This window comes from Melanostigma gelatinosum, assembly GCF_949748355.1.
Source record: "Melanostigma gelatinosum genome assembly, chromosome: 7".
In the NCBI taxonomy this organism is placed as follows: Eukaryota; Metazoa; Chordata; class Actinopteri; order Perciformes; family Zoarcidae; genus Melanostigma; species Melanostigma gelatinosum.
In genome coordinates this window covers 16,618,572-16,638,701 of record NC_136640.1, presented here as the reverse complement: position 1 = coordinate 16,638,701, position 20,130 = coordinate 16,618,572, and the positions used below count along the sequence as shown (strand labels likewise).

Genomic DNA, 20,130 nt, shown 5'->3' with positions numbered 1-20,130 from the left:
CCCTCTGACTCATCTGACATTTCAGTCTGAACCACAGTCGTGGTCTCCAGCCTGCAGCTCAATCTTCCTCACTCTTGTCCGTCTATCCGTCTTATCGATCCTTCGCTCGCATCTCACTGTTCAAATTCAAGGTTGCCACTTTTTTTTCCTTTTCACTTCTTGCTCATTCTGTTCATTTCGTCACCATTTCCTCATCTCTTCCGGTTCATTTGAATCAACATTAGCTCTCATCTCTGATGACCAGCATTTTAATTAAGCAGATGGTAAAAAGTTGTTTTCCTTCGTTGTGCAGACGGTCACCTTTGCACCAGTTTGCACTGCCTGGTACTGCGGCTGTTTGTTTCCAGCTGATTGAATTGAATGCAATGTAATTAGGAGTGACTCTGAGGCAGGGGGCACGGGATTATGGATCGTGTAATATCTCCCCCAGGAGCCCCTTGGAATAGGACTGACTTTGAAAGGCATGTCTAATTATGGTTTTGTACACGGATACATACACAAAGGGCTGCGCAGACAGCCCAGCTGCAGTCTTGAAGGTCTCCAATTGTGGGCATATAGATGGTGGAAACGTCTACGGGTGTCCAGGTCTGCAGGGATATCAAGCACTTTTTTCTCCAGGGCAGGTCATAATGAGATTTAAAATAACAGACCTTTATAACAGACAGTATATTTGTTTTCCATTCCCGCCTGTAGCCCACATTTAAATTGGTAATGTGCGCATTTGAGTGTGTGTAAAACAATTAGATAACAACTGAAATGGAAACATATTGCCACTTTGGGTGTGATCCTACATTGTTTATTGCATCTCCAACTCTGAGTTTGCTCTCTGGGTTTTATAAGTTGAAGACCTGCAACATGATCACACAGGTCCCTGCAGGCATTCAAATAAAGTGTTGTATGTGCAGCTACCTTATCAGGTTCAGCTGTCTGTGTACTAGAAGGTTTAGGAAGAAAACCTATAAGTGTTTGTAATATCACAGGAGAGTCAGGGTGTTGTTAAACTACATACATACACATTTTCAGGACCTTGCCGGGTGTTTAAATGTCTCTCTGTCTCTGGACAGATTTTGTTCCCATGATAGCATCACAACCGTGGAAGATGCAGTCATGAAACCAACGTGTGTATTGAGATCAAATGAGTTCGAAGAAGGGTGAGGTCCGAGTAAGGGCCCCAGAAGTAGGACGGCCCATGAATGCCGGGGTAGGAAGTGGGTGAGGTTCCATTGGCCCACCCACTTTATGCCCCTATAGCCCGCTCTGGCACTGCGGCGGGTCCCATTTCAAGATGTTAAAGTTAAATTCTGTTAAGGTAACGGTCCACATATTGATCAATCTATCATCACGTCATTTATCTGTCAGAAAGTAAATGTATAATCTATTTTAAAAAAGAATCAAACTGATAAGCAGGGCTGTATCATTAAGGACACCAAGAATTTCTATTGACATGATATTACATCATGTTGTGGAGTTTTAAGGCTGGTTTGGATTTGTAATAGAGAAATAGTTAAAAAAAACATTTAAAAATAAATAAAAAATAAACTGAATCAATTAAATGTGGTTTGGTATTATCAACTAATTACAGACTTATCATTGTAGAGAATGCTTTCAAACAACAACTAGACCATGGTGTCAAATATAACTGTTAAATGAAAGAATAAATGTGAAATTTGGGGATTCCTAAAATGCTGAGTTTGGCTGGTAGCTTTTTAAATGTATTTATTTAATTATATTTAAAGATTGTGTAGGTGGGTGGGTTTGGCTGGAAAAGAATATATCTTTGTCTTTAGTTTCTTTCAATTTACCATTAATTGGAACAACAATTTAAATATAGATATATTCTGCACAATCAGCTTTCAGTAGCAGCATATTATATTGTAGACCCAATGGGAATGTGTTAATGTAACAGTGATAATCTGAAGTTCAGGCATCGGTATACCGCTGAACAACAGTGGCATACCATCGGCCACTTTTCGATCTCGGTGACATGCATGTCCCTCCTCCTCCTCCTCCTCCTCCTCCTCTCCCGTGTGGCACTGATCACTCCTCATACGGAGGATGCCCGGTGCACGCCGCTACCGTCAGTGTAGAAGCAGGCGGATGTGCTGATGGCTCGTATTTCTGTTGACTTTCACATTATGTTGTTGAGTGTCGCGGTTGGTCTCCCGCTACCTGGCCTCTCGCCTGTAAGAGCGCACTGACTGAAGACAGATGTCCGGAGTGTGAGACCAGCTCGCCGGATTGCTGCCGTCTGTGAAGGCGCGTTAAGAACCTCCATCCCTGCCCGACTGAGAGTCCACTGGTAAGTTGACTTTTACATCTGATGGAGGCAGTTTATCGGCGTCTTGCTGACCTAGAATAAGATGTTTGTTTGTTTTTTATTTACATTCAAACAAAGCATTCACACAGTTTTAATAGATGTTTCAACAGCATTTACCCTCCGGTTCAGTTTTCTGATGTAATGTGGGTGAAATTGAAGAAACGAGCGGCACCTGCCACACTTCTGTGTGTCACATGTCTCTTAGTTTAGTCGTATTCAAACAAGGACCATAACGTTCCACACTTTTTATATTTTATTCTTCAAATAATCTATTGTTAACGATAAGCACGCGATGACGAGCCGCTCGTGCGCAGAGGAGCAGTCCTTTTCACATCTCCAATCGTAAATAATAAAACTCGTGGCCAATCATTCACTTAAAAGCTCCACATTTTCACACACGGAGGTGTCGCACTTCCTTTCATGAAAAGGCGGTGTGGATATTAAGTGGGAACTCCTTCCAGACTGTTTAAAAAGCATTCCAGGTGACTCTGAATATAGCTGGCTGGTCATAGATGATGCCAAGAGTGTGAAAGCTTTCATCAAGGCAAAAAGGCTACTTTGAAGAATCTAAAATATAGAACATGTTTCATACTTTTTAAATCTACAATGTAGAAAATGATGATGATAAAAAGGTGTGTCTTAACTGGTACGGTATAAACACAATTAATTGTTCATTTAACTAAAGCGGCACATTTCCCATTTAGGAAGCTAGAGCTTAGGACCCGGCCCAAATCCTCAACAACGATATAGGTTATTTCATAAAGCCTGTTTTCTGGTAGTTAAATATATAAATAGTCGATATGAAATACATGTTTACTCTTGTGTGAATTAAATACTTGACAAATGAGAAGTACTGAGTCATGTCTCATTTAATTAAGAACTTTCGGGCAAAATAAATGAGATTTATGTGCTTGTTATCATCAATTTAGACAAGGTAATTGTGTATCATGATATATGATTTCATCAGGATGTGGTTCCATTGAAAGATGATAAATCATCATGTTGATTATTGCCCAGCACGACTAGAGCCTGTACAGGCTTTCGGTATTTTTGCTTAGAAATTATTAAAACTATCGGTTTTCAAAATGGTTGCAGATTAACTTCAAAATTGAACCTACTAACGGTTTCAGCTCTGTTTGATATTCATTGCTTGTAGCCCCGATCCTTAGATCTGAACAGCGTGGCATTGTTTAAACCTAAAGTGGAGTCACTGGATGTATCTGTCTCATCCATGCTGTAGTGAGTGATGGATGCAATTGTTCCTACAAACGTGGCTTTTTAAGCCAAATGGATTTCTATGTTTACATACAAGAGGCTTCATTGTGTAATATATTTGAAAACAACGGCATTTCAGCCACCGTGTTTTATTTGCTTTGTAGTGCATGTGCACACTCACCATCTCTCACTAGATGACATGTGGCCTTGAGTCTCAGGCTCTTGTGTTCGTGTCTGAGGTGCAACGTTGTGGTTGGAGGGAGCGACACCCAGTCGCTGCAGTTTGCAGGAAGGTGCCAAAGCCGAACCCTGTCCTCAAGAGGAATTTGTCCCTAAACTGTTGACCATGCTCTTTTGAACCCTTTGCAGTAAACCTTTTTACCCAGAAGCCTTGTTTGTGGGTTGTAAAGTTGCACCAGTTGTGTTCAGATAAATGTGAGAAGCCGTGTCATTGCTGCCCATTTTCTCCTGATAATTATCCAGACTGTTGGCAGCAGAGTCACTTTCAGAGATCACCCAGACAGAAGAGATGGATTGCCTTTGATTGCACCGATGAGGGCTGCGTGTCTGCTTGTGCACCTTTTCCTGCTGTTTCACTGTTTTGATTCTGTGGTGTGAGGAGCGTCAGTCAAGAATTTGATGCCAGGTTCAGCTCAGAATCTCGGTTGTCGTCGAGCTTTCTACCGTAAAGAGTTGTGAGAGTGAGGTTGCCGTCAGGTTGTGCTGCTCTAGTTTTCCTGCAGGTGGGTCATGTTTCCATTTTGTGTTAGCGGGAGGTGGAACCAGACCCTCAAGGAATCCCCCCCCCCCTCCCTCCCTCCCTCCCTCCCTCCCTCCCTCCCTACAGAGAGAGCGTGAGAGAGACGGAGATGTGCAAAAAAAGATTTATGAGGTGGAACCACCTGTCGACAGATCCACCTTGAATGATTGATAGCCGGGTTGTTTTTGTAACATCAACAGAAGAAGAAGACACGAGGGGTTGATTTGTGAAACGATGCTCCTCTCTGTCCTTTGAATGCTACCGACCTTCCTCAGTGTTTTCTTTTTTGGGGGAGAATCGGTCATCACGGTAAATTAGATTGACAGCGATCTGCAGAGTATTCCCACGAGCTCCACCATGACATTAGATTGTTCTGTCTGCACACTTCTCCCTCCTCCGCTCTGTGCAGCTTCACTCGTGTCCTGCTTGTCGTATAAATAACAACAAGCAGGGCATGCGGATGGAGCAAAACTCAGCAAAGACCGGCGCTGTGGTTCATCAGCACTTTGGGGGAGGTCCGGGGAATATTTCCTTCCCTCATCTGCTTCATTTCTCTGTCGACTGTCTTGTGCTGTGGTCAGTAGGTTGCCGTAGCAACAGAGTTTGTACCTATGTCAGCTGACGTACATCTTCTCTTACCTCCACAAATTACTGCATCGACTGTGCATCCTGCCGAAAAACAAACAATGCATGCAGGACATCATCGAAGTTCCCCTTTTCAGATCTAGCACTACTGATTGGTTAGAGTAAGATAAACCCCGTTATCAAACGGGCGTCTAATATCATACACACAATGCATTTCCTGCATCCTTTTAAAAGTTTAATTTGTTTCTCAAAACATGTGCGCTGTTGGTGCTAAGTCTAGGCTGCAACTAACATAATCAATTAACCCGAAGATCATTTTCGAGATTCAATTTGCCATTTGGTTGGTCAATAAAATAAAACAGGGAAACATGTTGATATCCTCAAACACTCAATGTCCTGTCACATGAGACAGAAACGAAGCAAATCCTCTCTGAATATAGGGAATGTTCTCTATTTGAAAATGACTTGATTCATTATCAAAGTAGTTGTCGGTTATGTTCCTGTCACTCATTAATCTATTGTTTGAGTTGAGTAAGACAAAGGCTTACACACGTTTTGCTCTGCTCTAACTAACAATGTGCAAGACGAACTACCAAAGCACTGGTGTAGGACTTACTGTATGTAGGACTTGTTTCTTATTATCTGACCACCTCCTGATGTGGTTTAATGGGTTGATGGTGTCTTGATGGTCACACTGTATCTGTTGTCTCATCACCAGTGTTGACGGTGTGTTGGACAGTGGATCACGGCAACCATGTCAGAGGCAAAGTGCAGAGTAATTGGCAATCGGGAGAAACTGCCTGAACGAGTACAGGGAGGAGGGTGTCGCTTTAGCTTGTGATCCTTTTTTCTCTCGTTGCTTTTTGGAAAGAGAAGCAGACCATGCTGAGGTGGCAAAGCTGTGCTCGATAGGAGCAGAGGGTGTAGAGGACGGTGACGATGAAACACTGAAGCTCAAAACACTCTGGGAGACAAAATTATTCAGTAATAATTAGATTTCTGCAAATTCTGGAAAAATCTAACATTTTGTGGAGCACAATTATTTGTAGTTTGGCTTCTATCTGGTTAAATAATCCACCATGACCCTGATGCTTCGGGACCTACTAATTTAAAGGATGAGGCAGCAGAAATCTGTCGTTGGATAACAAAGCTACCAGCACAATTTCAGTGTATTGTCAGTTATGCAATGTATTTAAATTCATGCCGTTCCACTCGTGTTTTTTTGGTTACAATTTATGAATGAGAAGAATCCCAATCCGTGTTGGCAGCCTCTCTGCAGGTGATCAGGTGGTGTTTTTTTTTCCCGCAGGTTGAGCTCCAGTTTAAAGCAGTTGACCCGCGTGTCTTGTTAACCAGACTGGAGCAGAAAGTGAGAGAAAAAGAGCTGCCAGCTAGACCGGTGCACAAGGTGTGGATGACGCACGACAAGTGCAACAGTGTGTGAAGTAGCGCCCGGAGCTGTGAGCGCGCTGCTGATCACTGAAGTATTCACACAGGAGGATGTTTCCATCACATACAGTGCAGACCGACATGTCACGTTACGGTTCAGATAAGATCTTTTTCTTCATGAGCTCATAAACGGAAGATGATCTTTTTTTTTTTTTGCAAAAAGGAAAAGCAGATAGATTAACAGAGTTTAGATGCATGATCATATTTTATGTGATTACTTTCCATTTGGTGCCGAAATGACATCAACAGCACGATGGCCAAAGAGACGAGAGACGTAATCTGTATGCGAGAATCATTCAGCAGAGATCTCTCTGCTTGAGATGGAAACGTTTTTCATCTGTCCGTCGATTCACGAAAAACCTTTTAATGTAATTGTAGAGTGAAGACTGTGGATCAGTCGGTCACAGCAGCATTTATTTAGAATGAGTGAACTATTATGTCTGAACTTAGACAGTTTTATCTTTCCATTCTTTTAAAGTTTAAAGACTGCAGAATAGCATTTACTGGAAACAACTGTGTCAGCAAAAAAGGAATTGAACACGTTGCAAACAGCAATGACGTTGCTCGTCCTTGTGAAGTGATTGTATGTTTGTGCTTGGCCAACAGTGAAGTAGAAAAATGTTGAATTTAGATTGAAAGGGAAATCTGTTTGTGTGTTACAGGAGCTGCTTGGCTGGCTGCACTGCTATGACTCTGAGCTCCTGAAGATTTTGCGTTCAAAAGACAAAACATTGGCATCCTTCTTGAAGCCCACTTGATTCCTCGATGGGTTCCCGCAGCCAAGGCTTCTTCCACCACCACCACCACCATCGTAGCACCATGGTGCCCACTATGGTGCCGAGGCTGCTCCCCGAGAACAGCAGCCTGCTGGGGGGCATTGCGCAAATCACCCCCAACCTCTTCCTCAGCAGAGGGAACGTGGCATCCAACCGCAGCCTGCTGCTGTCTAAAGGCATCACCTGTGTGGTCAACGCCACCATCGAGCTGCCCAACTTCAACTGGCCTCACATGGAGTATGTAAAGGTCCCTCTGGCGGATATGCCCCACTCCCCCCTCTCCTTGTACTTCGACAGCGTGGCCGATAAGATCCACAGCGTGGGACGAAAGCGAGGCGCGGTGCTGGTGCACTGTGCGGCGGGGGTGAGCCGCTCGGCCTCTCTGTGTCTGGCGTACCTCATGAAGTATCACCGCGTGTCTCTGGCCGAGGCCCACGCCTGGGTCAAAGCCCGCCGCCCCATCATCAGGCCCAACGGTGGCTTCTGGCGCCAGCTCATCGACTACGAGAGGAAGCTGTTCGGTCGAAACTCTGTTAAGATGGTGCAGACGCCCTACGGGGTCATTCCTGATGTTTACGAGAGGGACCGCAGGAGCCTGGCTCCGTACTGGGGCCTTTAAGAACCACAGTGGAGAGGTCAAGGAGGAAGTCAAGATGAGCACTTTTGCCCTCCTGGACTGCAGCTTCGTGCATGTTCAGGACAGGCGAAGTGAGACGCATGTGAGTGTACGTCTGTGTGAGGCTTATGTAATGAATACTGGTGCGTTTGGACAGAGGGAGACCAAACGCTGGTTGTTGATGCTGTTTGTCCAACCAGTTGCCTCTATGTAGTCTTTGTGCGGGAGCAAAGCGACTTCAACCCCAGAATCCTTCGGACCAAAGGATCAATCGGGACTACAATGATGTCAGCCCTGGAGATAAACGGCACCAACTTCCACTCTCTGATCTTGTTTCGGTGTCTATATTCCAGTTCCGTTGGAGGACGAGCGTTCGGTGAAGGTTGTGGCCGTTCTCGAGACACTGCAGCTCTGACAGTGATGTGACCGAAGTCCTTCTCCTGACGTGATGATGTCATGTGGTGGTATTGTGCCAGTTGTGCAGTAATCGTTAGTGTGAAGGGCAGCAGCAAGCTCTCAATCGATGGTAGCATATAAGATAAGTGTACAGAAAAAAAAATAGATGCAGACACATTATTTGAATGAAATGTACTGATAGTGAGGAACAAATGGCACACTTTAACTCAACGTTTAAAGATGTTGTTACATCTACCTTCTTACAGTTGAACATCTAGAGGAAGTAAGCGAAAAGTCAAGATTTAGGGAAAGCTCCTGTGTACCACAGGTTTGACTGTTTCATCCTGTGACCACACTATGTTATTGTAGTGCTGTTTGATGCTGTATTAACAAAAAAAGATCTGCCGCCTCAAGGGAATTGGTAGCTCTACGATAGATGCTTGGAACAGTATTTTCTATCCTACATTTTTTTGCCTTTCGTCGATAGGTTGCAAAAAATCCTGGCAGTACAGAAAAGACATTTTATTTCTCTTTGTAAATCTGCCTAAAAGAGCGTCGTCACACAGGCTGAAGATCCTACTTCAGCTATTGCTGCTGCTGGTTGAAAACGTTTACTTTGCTGCACGTCCTGTCCCCACGCTTATGAAGTTGTTGTCGAGGTGAGACCAAAAAGAACATACTGCAGTAAATCACAATGCACGCCGAGACATTGCCACCAATATTATCACATAACAGGACACGGTGCAGTGAATGTTTGGCTTGTTGAAACGTTTTCTTGCTATTTTCGTGGTATATTTTCATCCTAAAGGTACTCCGTTGAGTTTTCTTGTAAACAAACTAAATGTTTACGCACCAAAACACATTCTGTGTATCCTTAGGGTTTAACGAATACAAATGTTAAATGCATTTCCTCCCTTTCACATTGACAAAGCCGAGTTTTTACGTATTTGTATCGAGCAGTGTAACTGGAGCTGCGATGTTAGTGGGATACAGCAGAAATAAAGAGATGGTGTGAGCTCAGGCGCTCTGCGACTCAAGGCCGCCCGTGAAATAAAGCACTACGACTGATCAAACTTCACAGGTTACCTTTTCTTGATTCATTAATACATTAGGAAATGGTGAAACACAAACCAGCAGCATATGACATGCGTCAAAACACCTGCACCTCTTGTTTTTGATGTAAACCTGCACACCAGTCGCACATCAATTCTCGCCACCACCGTCTCACATTAATTAACCGATCAGAGGAGCTTCAATTTGATCTCAATTTGGCACTTCGAAGCTACCATAAAATGACTGCTTCTTCTGTATAGCGTGCCCCCCTGTGTGGTCCAGAGACAATCTGCACGCGTCTGATGATGCAATGCTACGTGAAGTGGCCGGTGTGTGACGTATTTAAACGGACGTCTTCAAATTGCTTTATCAGTCCGACAAACAGTCCAAAAGATATAAATAGAAAAAGCATTTATTTTCCTTCTATCAACTAATCTCACCTCATTGCTTCAGCACTATAGATGTGTCAGATGACTCTGTCGCTGTAGCTTTGTATTGTGATTTACCTTCTTGACTCTCACCCCTACACTAATGCAGTAGAACACCGCTGTTCTGTGCGGCCATCTATAACAGACCGCACGCTCAGTGATGTCGGATGTGACAGTTGACATTTTCAACCCACGGGGATCAGTGCCACAATTCTTTTTTTTTTTTTTCAACGATGCCATAATAGATTTTTTGTGCCATTACAATAATAATCAAAAAATGAAAGGTCAGGGGTCAATAATTGTCAGCAGGAGGAAGATGCTCTGTAATCTGACTTCTAATCATTTCATTCCCCAAGACGGTCATATTAAAATGATAACAAGAAAAAAGATCTCATGTCACTGTTTTTGTTCAAATGTGGTTAAATTTAACAGAAGAAACACACCTCTAACACACACTATTTCTAGCTTTTACTGGAGTAACAATCTATTTGTTTTGTAATTACAACATTTCTGAGGAACAGATTGCAGCGTTTCCTCTCCAAACACCTCTTGATCTCAGTTATGCGTGGTCGTTTTTTTCCCAAGAGACAAAGAGAGGTTCTATCATTCATTTCATTTTGCTGTGGCTACAGCGCAGCAGGCAGATTATTGATGAGCGCCATTTGTCCTGTGCCCACACTTTCTGAGGGACCTCCGCAGTGGTCTCCACAATAAATGCCATTACCCGGAGAGACCGCTGATGACGGGCCAACCACAACGGAGATGCCCAAATTACACTGCACACTATTTTCTCACGGCAAAACATGAATCATCTTCTCCTCCTGCCCCCCCCATAACTACGCACATGACGCTTCCAGGGCATAACCAAGCACTAAAAGTAAACATCCTTCACCAGCAGAGCCATCTGCATCGCCCTGAGCATCGGGCAGGCCTGGCTCCAGTGGCACAGAACAAACAACGATGATTACGTTTTTGGAGATGACATCAGACACGGGTAAGCTGCAACAAACTGCTGTGTGTTACTGTTAATTACAACATGTATTCATTTGTTGTCGATTTAATGTTTAGTTTATACAAATTCAGAAATAAGTGGAGGGGCCAATGTTCAAATCGCTGGTTTGGTCTAACCAACAGTTCAAACCTATACCGGGTATTCAGATTGTGATGATAGAAAGACAGAAATTCATTCATTTGAATCCTTACGTTTGAGAGACTGGAGCCGACTAATATTTGGCAGAATGTGTGTCAATTATCTAAAATATGATGACCTTTTTTTCACATGAATATGTGATAGCATTCTGAAGCGTGGAGAGGGCTGTGAAACAGCATTAAAAAAGACAAAATGTACAAGAAATGCAGCTCAACAATTAGAGCAATAACTTATATGTGGGAAAGTAATATATTTCAGCACTACTACAGTTTTGCATATCTGACTGTGCAGGTTTTATTTCAACCACTCAAAGCAAATATGAACATCTGCTGTATAGCGGCAATGAATTACAGAATCACGGCTTCTCTGGGCTTTACATTATACAGCCTTTAATGATTCACTATAATCACCATGAGCTACAGCACTACTCCCATATCAATAGGTGTAAACCCTGCATTTCCATTTTAATAAGACCATATGCACAAGGCCAGGTATTAAACACGCTGCTGCTTGCCGCCCTCGTTTCAGTTATAATTTGACAACCTGATTTGGCCACACAGCAGCATATGCTGTTGGATGTAATTCAAAGTATGTATTTCTTAGTTGCAATAAAAAGCCACGTACAGAATGCTGATTATTTGGCTGCCAACAGTACTTTTAAACCTCAATAAATGTCGGAGAGTACAGGTTTTAAATGATGCTAGTTCTTCATGTCTAGATCATAAAAATATAGAAGTGAAGCAGTGATATAAAGAATCCATAACTGAAATGAGCAGAGAGAATAAAAAAGCCTCTCAGTTGGAATGAGGAACATCGATAATGCAGTGGGAGATGTTGCCTGATACAGTTTTGTCTGTAGTGAAGTCATTCTTCCTCAGTGAGCAGCTGAATGAGTGTGCCGTCTCTGTAAACAATGACTCATCATGGCCATCGCCTTTAACGCCTCAACTGGATGAACTGATTGATAGGCACTGAGGAAGAAGACTGTGAGCCACGGATAGTGAAGATGACTAGAATGTGTGCTTAGGTCCATTAATGGTGAAATTCAGCCTTTCGGTGCTTTCTTTTAACTGCTGGTGGGCCATCTAACTATGAAAGAGAGAACTAGTACTAAAGTGGAATGTTCTTATTGTCAGCAAATCCCATGAAAATCTGTTTCATACTGCAAACTGTATGCGTGACCTGGTCTTAAAGATTTATGTCACAAGTGGGAACAAATGGGTTTGGATGAGTGCCACAGACGAGGTAGGGAAGTCACAAAGCATTTAGAGAAATACTTACACGTGGTTGGTTTTGATTATGTTGTAGTATTTGTAATAATAAGAAATAATTCATAACACAAATATAGAACACACAATCTGCAGTCCCCCCAAATTACCATCGATTTTAATTGTAGGGCTCACAAATAATTGCCTTAAAGAAATGTCTGTGTTTGACGCAATGAGAACCCGGAACAACATTACATAGTTTGTCCACTAGAGAGCACTGACTTGTTTATTTTTCAACTGTAAAATGTCCTGTTCAATGCATAGCTCATTTACAATTATTTTGCAACTAATGATTATTTTGTGTTCGTCATATAGCAATTTAAATAATCGTATAGTCTGTAAAATATATGAAATGTAAAATAGTGATAATCCCACTGTGGCCAAGGTGAAATCTCCAGTGTCTTGATTTGTCCAACAGTCTGAAATCATTTCAAAGTATATAATTTACAACTCTATCAAGCAGGGGCGATACTTACATATGTGAGGCTGGAACAAGTGAATGTTTGACATTCGATAACTGGTTTTGTTTATAAAGAATTGATGCTGGGTAATTTTCTGTTGATGGACAAGTCAATTTATTTTTTATTAATTATTTGTTATGTGTATGTTGGGGGGGGGGGGGGGGAGCAAATAGATCGATCAGATTTTTCAAACTCTCAAATATCACCTTTGGCCTCTAATAGAAACGGAGTAGTGTGGATGTAGCCTGTAAAATCTAGAAGTAGTTATTGATCATGAACAGAAGACAACATTAAAAATGTTAAGCTCTTCCTAACACAGTAACATGAAAATGTAATCAGAAGAGGGTAAAGCAGGAAGCAACTCTATTCACAAGAGTTAAGGCAATCATGTGCAGAAGCAGCTGTTTTTAAACAACAATGTAATTGCCCATGGTCATGAAATACCAAAGAGCAGCAGGCAATACAACATGCAGTGATGATTTCAGCATTTCAGACAATAGGCGTGAAGATGACGGGCACAGGTGGTCTGCATTTCAAATTACAAGCTTTATTCAGTAATTGATTTCAGCATTTGTGATTTTCTGTAGTCCCGTTGTTCACGGAGAGGAAATCATTTTCTGCAGGAAATGAATTAGGTAACAGCGAGAGATGAAATGGATGTTGGAGAGCACACCTGAACACAAGTGTGAGAACGATAATGAGACTGGTTCCACAGCCCCAAGGCATCTCATTTGATTGAATGAGCTGAACCGCCAGTAATGCCCGGCAGGCTTGTCGAAGTAGAATTTATTCCATTTTGTCGTGAATTGATGGAGATGAGGCCTCTCCGGCCGGAGAGAAAGTACATTAAAAATGATGATTGAGGGGGGGGGGGGGGGGGATTAATGTGAAGCAACATTCATGCATTTGGCAGAGAAGGCATGTGAAATAAGATGAAAAGCCATGTGGATTAAATGACTTATTTCAATGCTGTAATGACATCTATGACATTTTATGTCATAAAAAGGCCATAGATGTCATAAAACGTCCCGTTATCAAATTATACAGCATGCCATAGATAATCATAAACAAGTCACAGCATAGTAACGCATGTATTAATGTCTTATCATAGTATGGCATAAAAAAGAAACTTCATAAATGATATTATAGCAGGTCAGAAAACAGTCATAGTATAGACTATAGCAGCGGTTCCCAAACTTTTTAGGCCGCGCACCCCCTTCTACATCCCGACCGGGTTCACGCACCCCCCAATCCCCCACATCTTAAAAAAAGAAGCAGCAGAGCCTATTTATAGCCGCATAGAAATCGGACCAATGAGAGAACAGTTTGCTCGCGCGTGGCGTTAGTTTACAATATTTAGTCCGCTGTTAAATGTTGCAGTGTGAACACAAACCGAACAAAGGGGAAACTGCAACATTGTATCATATTAATCCCTGAATCAGAACAAAGCAAACGAACTGAAGGTGTGAAAACGCCCTGAAACACTGCAACAAAGTTTCAATAACTTTCAGTTACACAAGGCGTCACTTTTAAAGAGCAAAAAGGATGACGAGCACACACGCACAGGCTCAGAGGCAGATTATCACATTTAATTTACATCTTTATTATTGTTTTCTCCTTTGGCCAGAGGCGGGGGTTGCGCCTTCGCTACGGCAACCCTCAAGGGACATATCATTGTCAACAACAGAACGACAAACATGAGACAGTCTATTACATTCATGTTTTTATTTTGTGAAAATTATATTTAATATTAATTATTACACCATTAGACCACCATTACATTTTTCCTCTCGCGCACCCCCTAGAGGCAGCGCGCGCACCCCCAGGGGAGCGCGCACCACACTTTGGGAATCCCTGGACTGTAGAATGTCATTAAAAGGCATTTGACATGTAATAAAAATGTCATCGTTAAGTACGTCACAAAAATACCAGAAAAATTCCATCGTATTGTTAATAAAAATGTTATATGCCATGAAAATGTCACAGTAGAGTATGTCACGAAACATGTCACGATATATATTAAGTCATAAAGTCATACAACTGTACAAAGTAGTGTCACAAAATATATAACTAATTCCTCGAAATATGGTTAGACTTTTTTAAAGGGTCTTAGTTTTATATATTTTTGTATACCACTGGATTTGAGGAAGAGTAATAACCAATGAATTTGGTAAAATGAACACCAGCAACTCATTCAGCCGTGCATGCTAATGTCAGAGCAGTTTAATCCATTACTGACACTTTTGCTCTCGTTTTTAAGTTTTAGACATATTATTATACACACAAAGACAAACAGCATCCCCCTCCTCTTAGTATCGCTCTTATAACAGCCGGTATGCACACTGTTTTTAAAGAGTTTGAGCTGATTGAATCACCACTGTTAATTAAAGTGATTAAAAAACTTAATGTGAGCGCTGTTCAAAGACAGCCTTTTTAAAAAATGAGAAATATACAATAATCTGACACTTTAAATAAACTGTATGCATATTTATTTACATCACATTCACATTACAGTTAGTCATAGTTACAATGCTACAGCATGACACTGCAATATACAAAAAGTGCTGCTGCAATTCCAGTTCAGAATCAGTCAACTTTTTCCAGACGTTCAGTTCTAGTTGCACGCAACAAAGACACAAAAACACCGTTAACATGATTCCCTTCACGACTCTTTCCTCCAATAAAATATACATCTTAGATTCCCCCGGAGGTACTGAAATCTCCTCAACCGTGCAAAAAACATTCAAAGTCAGGAAAACGTATCCCGCCAGCCTCGGTTCAAATGTTAAAGACTTCCTAATAAAACCAGAGCAGCCGCAGAGTTTCATCGATCGCACCTGACCCACAAATGTAATTCAGGTACGATAGTAGGCTCGTGATTCAACAGCTCCGGGTCAGTGGGAAGAAAGGAAGTCGTGAATAAAAACCCTCTCAAACAGAAGCAACATTCAAAACTCCAGATTATATATTGCACACCTAATAATTTAAATATGAGTCACTGACAAGAGATTACGAATTAATTTACTTTTTTCATCAGTGGAAACCATACGACACATTGCTCATAACCGATTTAAATATGACCTGTACAGCTGACCCGTGTTTAGGTCACTTATGTGGGAGAATAAAAAGTTTACAACAACAACGTAGATGGTAAATATTTATACAAAATCTTTTAACGAACCACCAGATCTGAGTGACAGAGATAAGATAAGATACATAAATACAGAGGAATCCAGTGACTTTGAACGTCGTCCTCTCAGTCTTTGCAGCGTCTTTGCTCTCCCTATCTGACATTGACCAGCTTGTGCCCCCGTAGAGCTCAGAGCAGGTCGGGCAGGATGAGGCCGGGGGGTTTGGGCTCCACACAGTTAATCCAGAAATTGGCACAGCTGGCGTGGTACTGGTGGCCCCCGTACAGCAGTTTGAAGTTGTCCGTCTCCGAGTTGAACGCCTGTCGGAGTTGAAAGGGAAGATATTACACCCCTGAATCACAGAGACAATCAACCCATCTGCGCACACGGGAGGAAGAGGGATAGATGTGGAAGATATAGACAAGGAGTGAGACAATTCATTAGGCCTTTACGCTGCGGATACAAGTTATCGCGCCGACGACTGAACTGAAAGAGCCTTCTAGAGTTGTAAGTTTGAAACCTGTTGCTTCATAATACGATTTGCTTTTGTGACTGAAAGCTGAAATGTTTTTGAACGTATTATTTAAACTGATCTAAATGCACACTGTAGCTGGCGGTCTGATCCCCAATTGAGTGCCGAGTGCTGCGCGTGTGTGTGTGTGTGTGTGTGTGTGTGTGTGTGTGTGTGTGATGTGCGGTTTAACAGTTTGCATCCGTGGTGAAATACTGGGAGCTGAAGCCGGGAGAGAGGAATGAGTCATGTGCAGTGAATCACAGCCTCCCACACAGAAGCAGAGGGGAGACGCATGCAGAAAGCAACAACTGCATACAAACACACCGCCGCGGCACGCGATCCAGTCAAACACATCTCCACCTGCCCGAACGCCGTCTGCAGCGCATACGCCCGGCCGGATGAAGGGCTTCCTCGAGCAAACTGAATGACACATTTACACTCTGTTGTTTTTCCTTCCTGAGCTCGTTCGTGCCCTGGCCTACTTGTTTCCACAACGTTAGAGGAGGATACTCAATGAAAGGGTGGTCACACCGTGATGCCGCCTCCTTTCACTGCAGAGCCTTTCCCTCTCAAAGCTGCATTTCTACACACGCCCGACTCCTTCTCAGACTTCACCTGTATGGTAGCGAGTGTGGGCCGATTTAGTCGTTTTTTAACGAGACAGATGTGTATTGTTAAGCCTTTAGACAGGCAGCCACTTGTAACTCTACTCTGAACATAAATGAGAGTATTCATGCTTTACAGCTGGAGCTGCTCAGATAAAACTACAACTCTTGTATTGCAACTGACCTTTGTAGGTGCAAATAAAGGTTAAGGATTCAGACTGAGCAGGTTAGATATTATTAAAAACTACCCTCAGTCTACAATCTGGCTTTCTATACTTCTGCTCTACAATGGTTAAAAAAAAAAAAAAATGAGGCATATTTACCCTGAACCTCCCGTCAGTGGCTTTAATCAACGCCTGTAAGCACAAGAGCAGTCAGCATGTTCATGCAAAGCCCAGAGCAAAGTGTGCACAGAGAGCGCAGCAAGCAAACACTCACATCAGCTGTATCACCACAAAAGAGCTCCCTTCTCCCAGACATGAAAGGATCCCTGTTCTTATCCCTCGGGGCTCCTACACATCTGCAATCTCAAAACTCAAGAGATTTGGCCTCGATTGATCTGTAATATTGATGGATTACTGTGTGTTCAGCATGCTCACAGTAGCAGATCAGTGCATCTCAGGCGTACACCATTACTGCGATGGCACTTCACTTGGAAAGCCGCGTACGACACTGACGTATGTGCAAGATTTCAGTTTGGTTTTATGTTGAAAATATGGTCATCAAATGCCATTGTTCTGCTTCTGAGCTTCTTAACTATAAATCAAGTTTACTTTGAAACACTTCCTGTTAAATCCTTTTGTTTCGGAACCGCTGCATATATATTACTTGCTTGGTTGCTGTTTCTATATTTTCCCGAGATAAATTCCACGTTTACAGTATCTTGTTTACGTAAGAAATTGTGCATTTCTTCAGATTACAACAAAACAAATCCTGTTTGGTGGTTCAAATCATAAACTAGCAAGTCATTCCAGCTGGGTTTAAATAGCTGATGTTACCGTCACATCCAGACTGTGGAGGTCAGACAGAAGCCTGCGTCTTAACCTATTTCTGACTGAATAACTTCCACATGCACGCAGCTCTTTTCAGGCTTGGTATTACCGAAGGAATTTATTTCGCTGTGTAGGAACCTTGCTAACCCGAGGCACAATACAGCGAGCTGTGACAGAGCTGGGCCACCAAAAAAAAACAACAGATTTACGAATTCAAATTTTTGCGCATGGGAACATTTGCAGAAAAAGCTGCCGAAGCTTGGATCCAAACTTCTGTTAGTGCTGCTGTCATACCTCCTGGAGTAAAAGCTACACAGAACAATCAACCCAAATCCTCTGGGCACTTCAGAAACCTGCATTCATATAAATAGCCAGATATGCAAAATTATTCAACTTAAAATCCTTTCCAGTGCTGCTCCCCGTAATTGCTCAAATTAACATTTATCATTTGGGCGATGCGCTGGAGCATCATCAGCTGAAAAGATTCACTTATGATAAACCATAACTGCGGCTGCCTTTGAGTGACAAACTGAGCTGAGATGAAGCTGCTGCCAGTTGCCCATCACTGACTCCCGCAAAATGATCACTCCAACAGCGACAAGGTGAGACTGAAATTGGAAAAAAAAAAAGATTTTTGGGTCAATTTGTATCAACAAATGGGATACAGATTTTCCAGAAGCTTTTGAAAATGTTTTAATTCACAGCCAGAAGTAAGCAGGAGCAATCAAGCTCTTCAGCCGTCACATTTCTTTGACGCAACACCAACATCTCCTCCCTTTCAGCACCTTGGTTGAAAAACAAATCAGCACCTCTTCACTGAAGGACAATGCAACAATCAGCGCCGTCTGCTGTGCTTTCACTTCATTGTACTCTGAGGGGATGCTATTCTTCACTTGGCTTTTATTCATACTTACCAGCGTGGCTCTGCCAAAAACTAAAATGCAATTAAAAGATGGGTTATTAATCTCATGCTAGTGGCACGGAGACAAAATAAAACCGCATCAATTCTCAGCCTGCTGATATGCACATAAGAGTGAGAGAGAGTGTGTGTGTGTTTGCCAGGCTAATTGTCAGTTGTACTCCCCGCTTTTGACTAATGTGTAAGCCACATCTGCTTGCATCCCAGATGCCTCTCCGTCAGCCACATCTTGCCTGAGCCATCCATCTGGTTTCTGGCTGAGCTTGCCCTCTAAACCGCAAGGTCCAAGTACACCATTAACGACCCACATCGATGAAAAGCAAAGCCACCGTAGGCCGGGATGTAGACACACACACACACACACACACACACACACACACACACACACACACACACACACACACACACACACACACACACACACACACACACACACACACACACACACACACACACACACACACACACACACACACACACACACACACACACACAGCCCCCTGTTCAGAGTTCAACACTTATCAGAAACACCGATGGTTGTTAGCTGCAGGTGGAGAGATGAGCGCTCGCCTCGCGTTGGAGGCGACAGAGTAGAAAATTAAACCCGTCCAAGACAAAGTGGCGAGATGTGTGACCTCGAAGAAACCAATCCCAGAGTGCGAGGACCCCACCCTGAGGTGTCAAAGTGACGACTCTCCTCTCTCACTTATTTGAAGAGTGTACATTGTTATCACATTATATTATTATTTCTAGTCATCCTTCAGTACAAAAGCTGGGACCGCCCTTCTCCGGCCGTCGATCGTCCAATCACAGCTTAGCAACTGTAAGGAGACACGTCAGGCCTGTCAAGCATTGGATTTCTTCACATGTTGAAATGGTGCACATGGGTCTCTAGTAAGACACCCAGCAGTAAAATAACTTGAAGGGTGGTGTCTTATTCTTAAAAACACAAGAGCAAACGTGTAGTTAAAAGTGTGTTCTTCTCCCTGCCTACAGTGAAGTTAGTAACCTAGAGTTAATTCAGAAGTCAAGGATCTTATAAATAACTTGTGTTGTGGAATTACAGGCTACATTAACTAGCATACCCTCGCTATCAGTGATGAGGCTAATGTTTGCTCTTTGCTGCCATTTATTACACTCAAGCAACTCCAGGTACTCATCCTAAAAACCTTTTCTCTTTTGTAACGTTAAAAGTACCAACAAGCTAAGCTAATAGTAGAACTAACTCCCAACAACTAAATCGCAGCACTGACATACATAAAAAGATCAGCTGGTGAGAACAGTGAGTCTTTGCCTGGGTTTAGTTTCAGCGAGTTGGAGAAAACACACAACTATCTACAGCTGATCTCACCATCGGCCATTGGTTTGAAGTGAGGAGCTGCTTGTGTCTACACTTAACCCTCTGAAATCACAGCGTCATTACAAACTGCACTATGTGCCGCGTGAGAAACAGAAAGCTTGACAGGACATTGATTCTGTTACAGTGTGTCTATGA

The 20,130-nt window shown here is 42.6% G+C and overlaps 2 protein-coding genes across 7 annotated transcripts in view; one reads left to right on the top strand and one right to left on the bottom strand.

Annotated features, from left to right (window-relative positions):
* Positions 1 to 2,226: 2,226 nt before the first annotated feature.
* On the top strand, positions 2,227 to 7,857 carry dusp14 (dual specificity phosphatase 14). The gene is made up of 2 exons (XM_079271675.1): positions 2,227 to 2,299; positions 6,989 to 7,857. Exon 2 carries the CDS (start codon positions 7,092 to 7,094, stop codon positions 7,719 to 7,721), a length of 630 nt encoding a protein of 209 aa, XP_079127801.1. The 5' UTR covers positions 2,227 to 2,299; positions 6,989 to 7,091; the 3' UTR covers positions 7,722 to 7,857.
* A 7,089-nt stretch (positions 7,858 to 14,946) lies between these two features.
* synrg (synergin, gamma) overlaps positions 14,947 to 20,130 on the bottom strand; it is a gene marked incomplete at its 5' end in the record, with an annotated part of 31,338 nt that continues 26,154 nt past the window's right edge. For 4 of the 6 annotated variants that reach the window (XM_079272381.1, XM_079272382.1, XM_079272385.1 and 1 more), the window contains one exon: positions 14,947 to 15,925. In XM_079272381.1, the coding sequence (XP_079128507.1) occupies positions 15,794 to 15,925 (132 nt within the window). In that variant the 3' untranslated portion in view covers positions 14,947 to 15,793. Of the gene's footprint in view, positions 15,926 to 19,998 lie in introns of those variants that run through there. The other 2 variants (XM_079272383.1, XM_079272384.1) reach the window with 1 other exon arrangement.

What these genes read in the sequence shown, in the direction of transcription:
- dusp14 (XM_079271675.1), top strand. Translation starts at nt 7,092, where the DNA reads ATGGGTTCCCGCAGCCAAGGCTTCTTCCACCACCACCACCACCATCGT.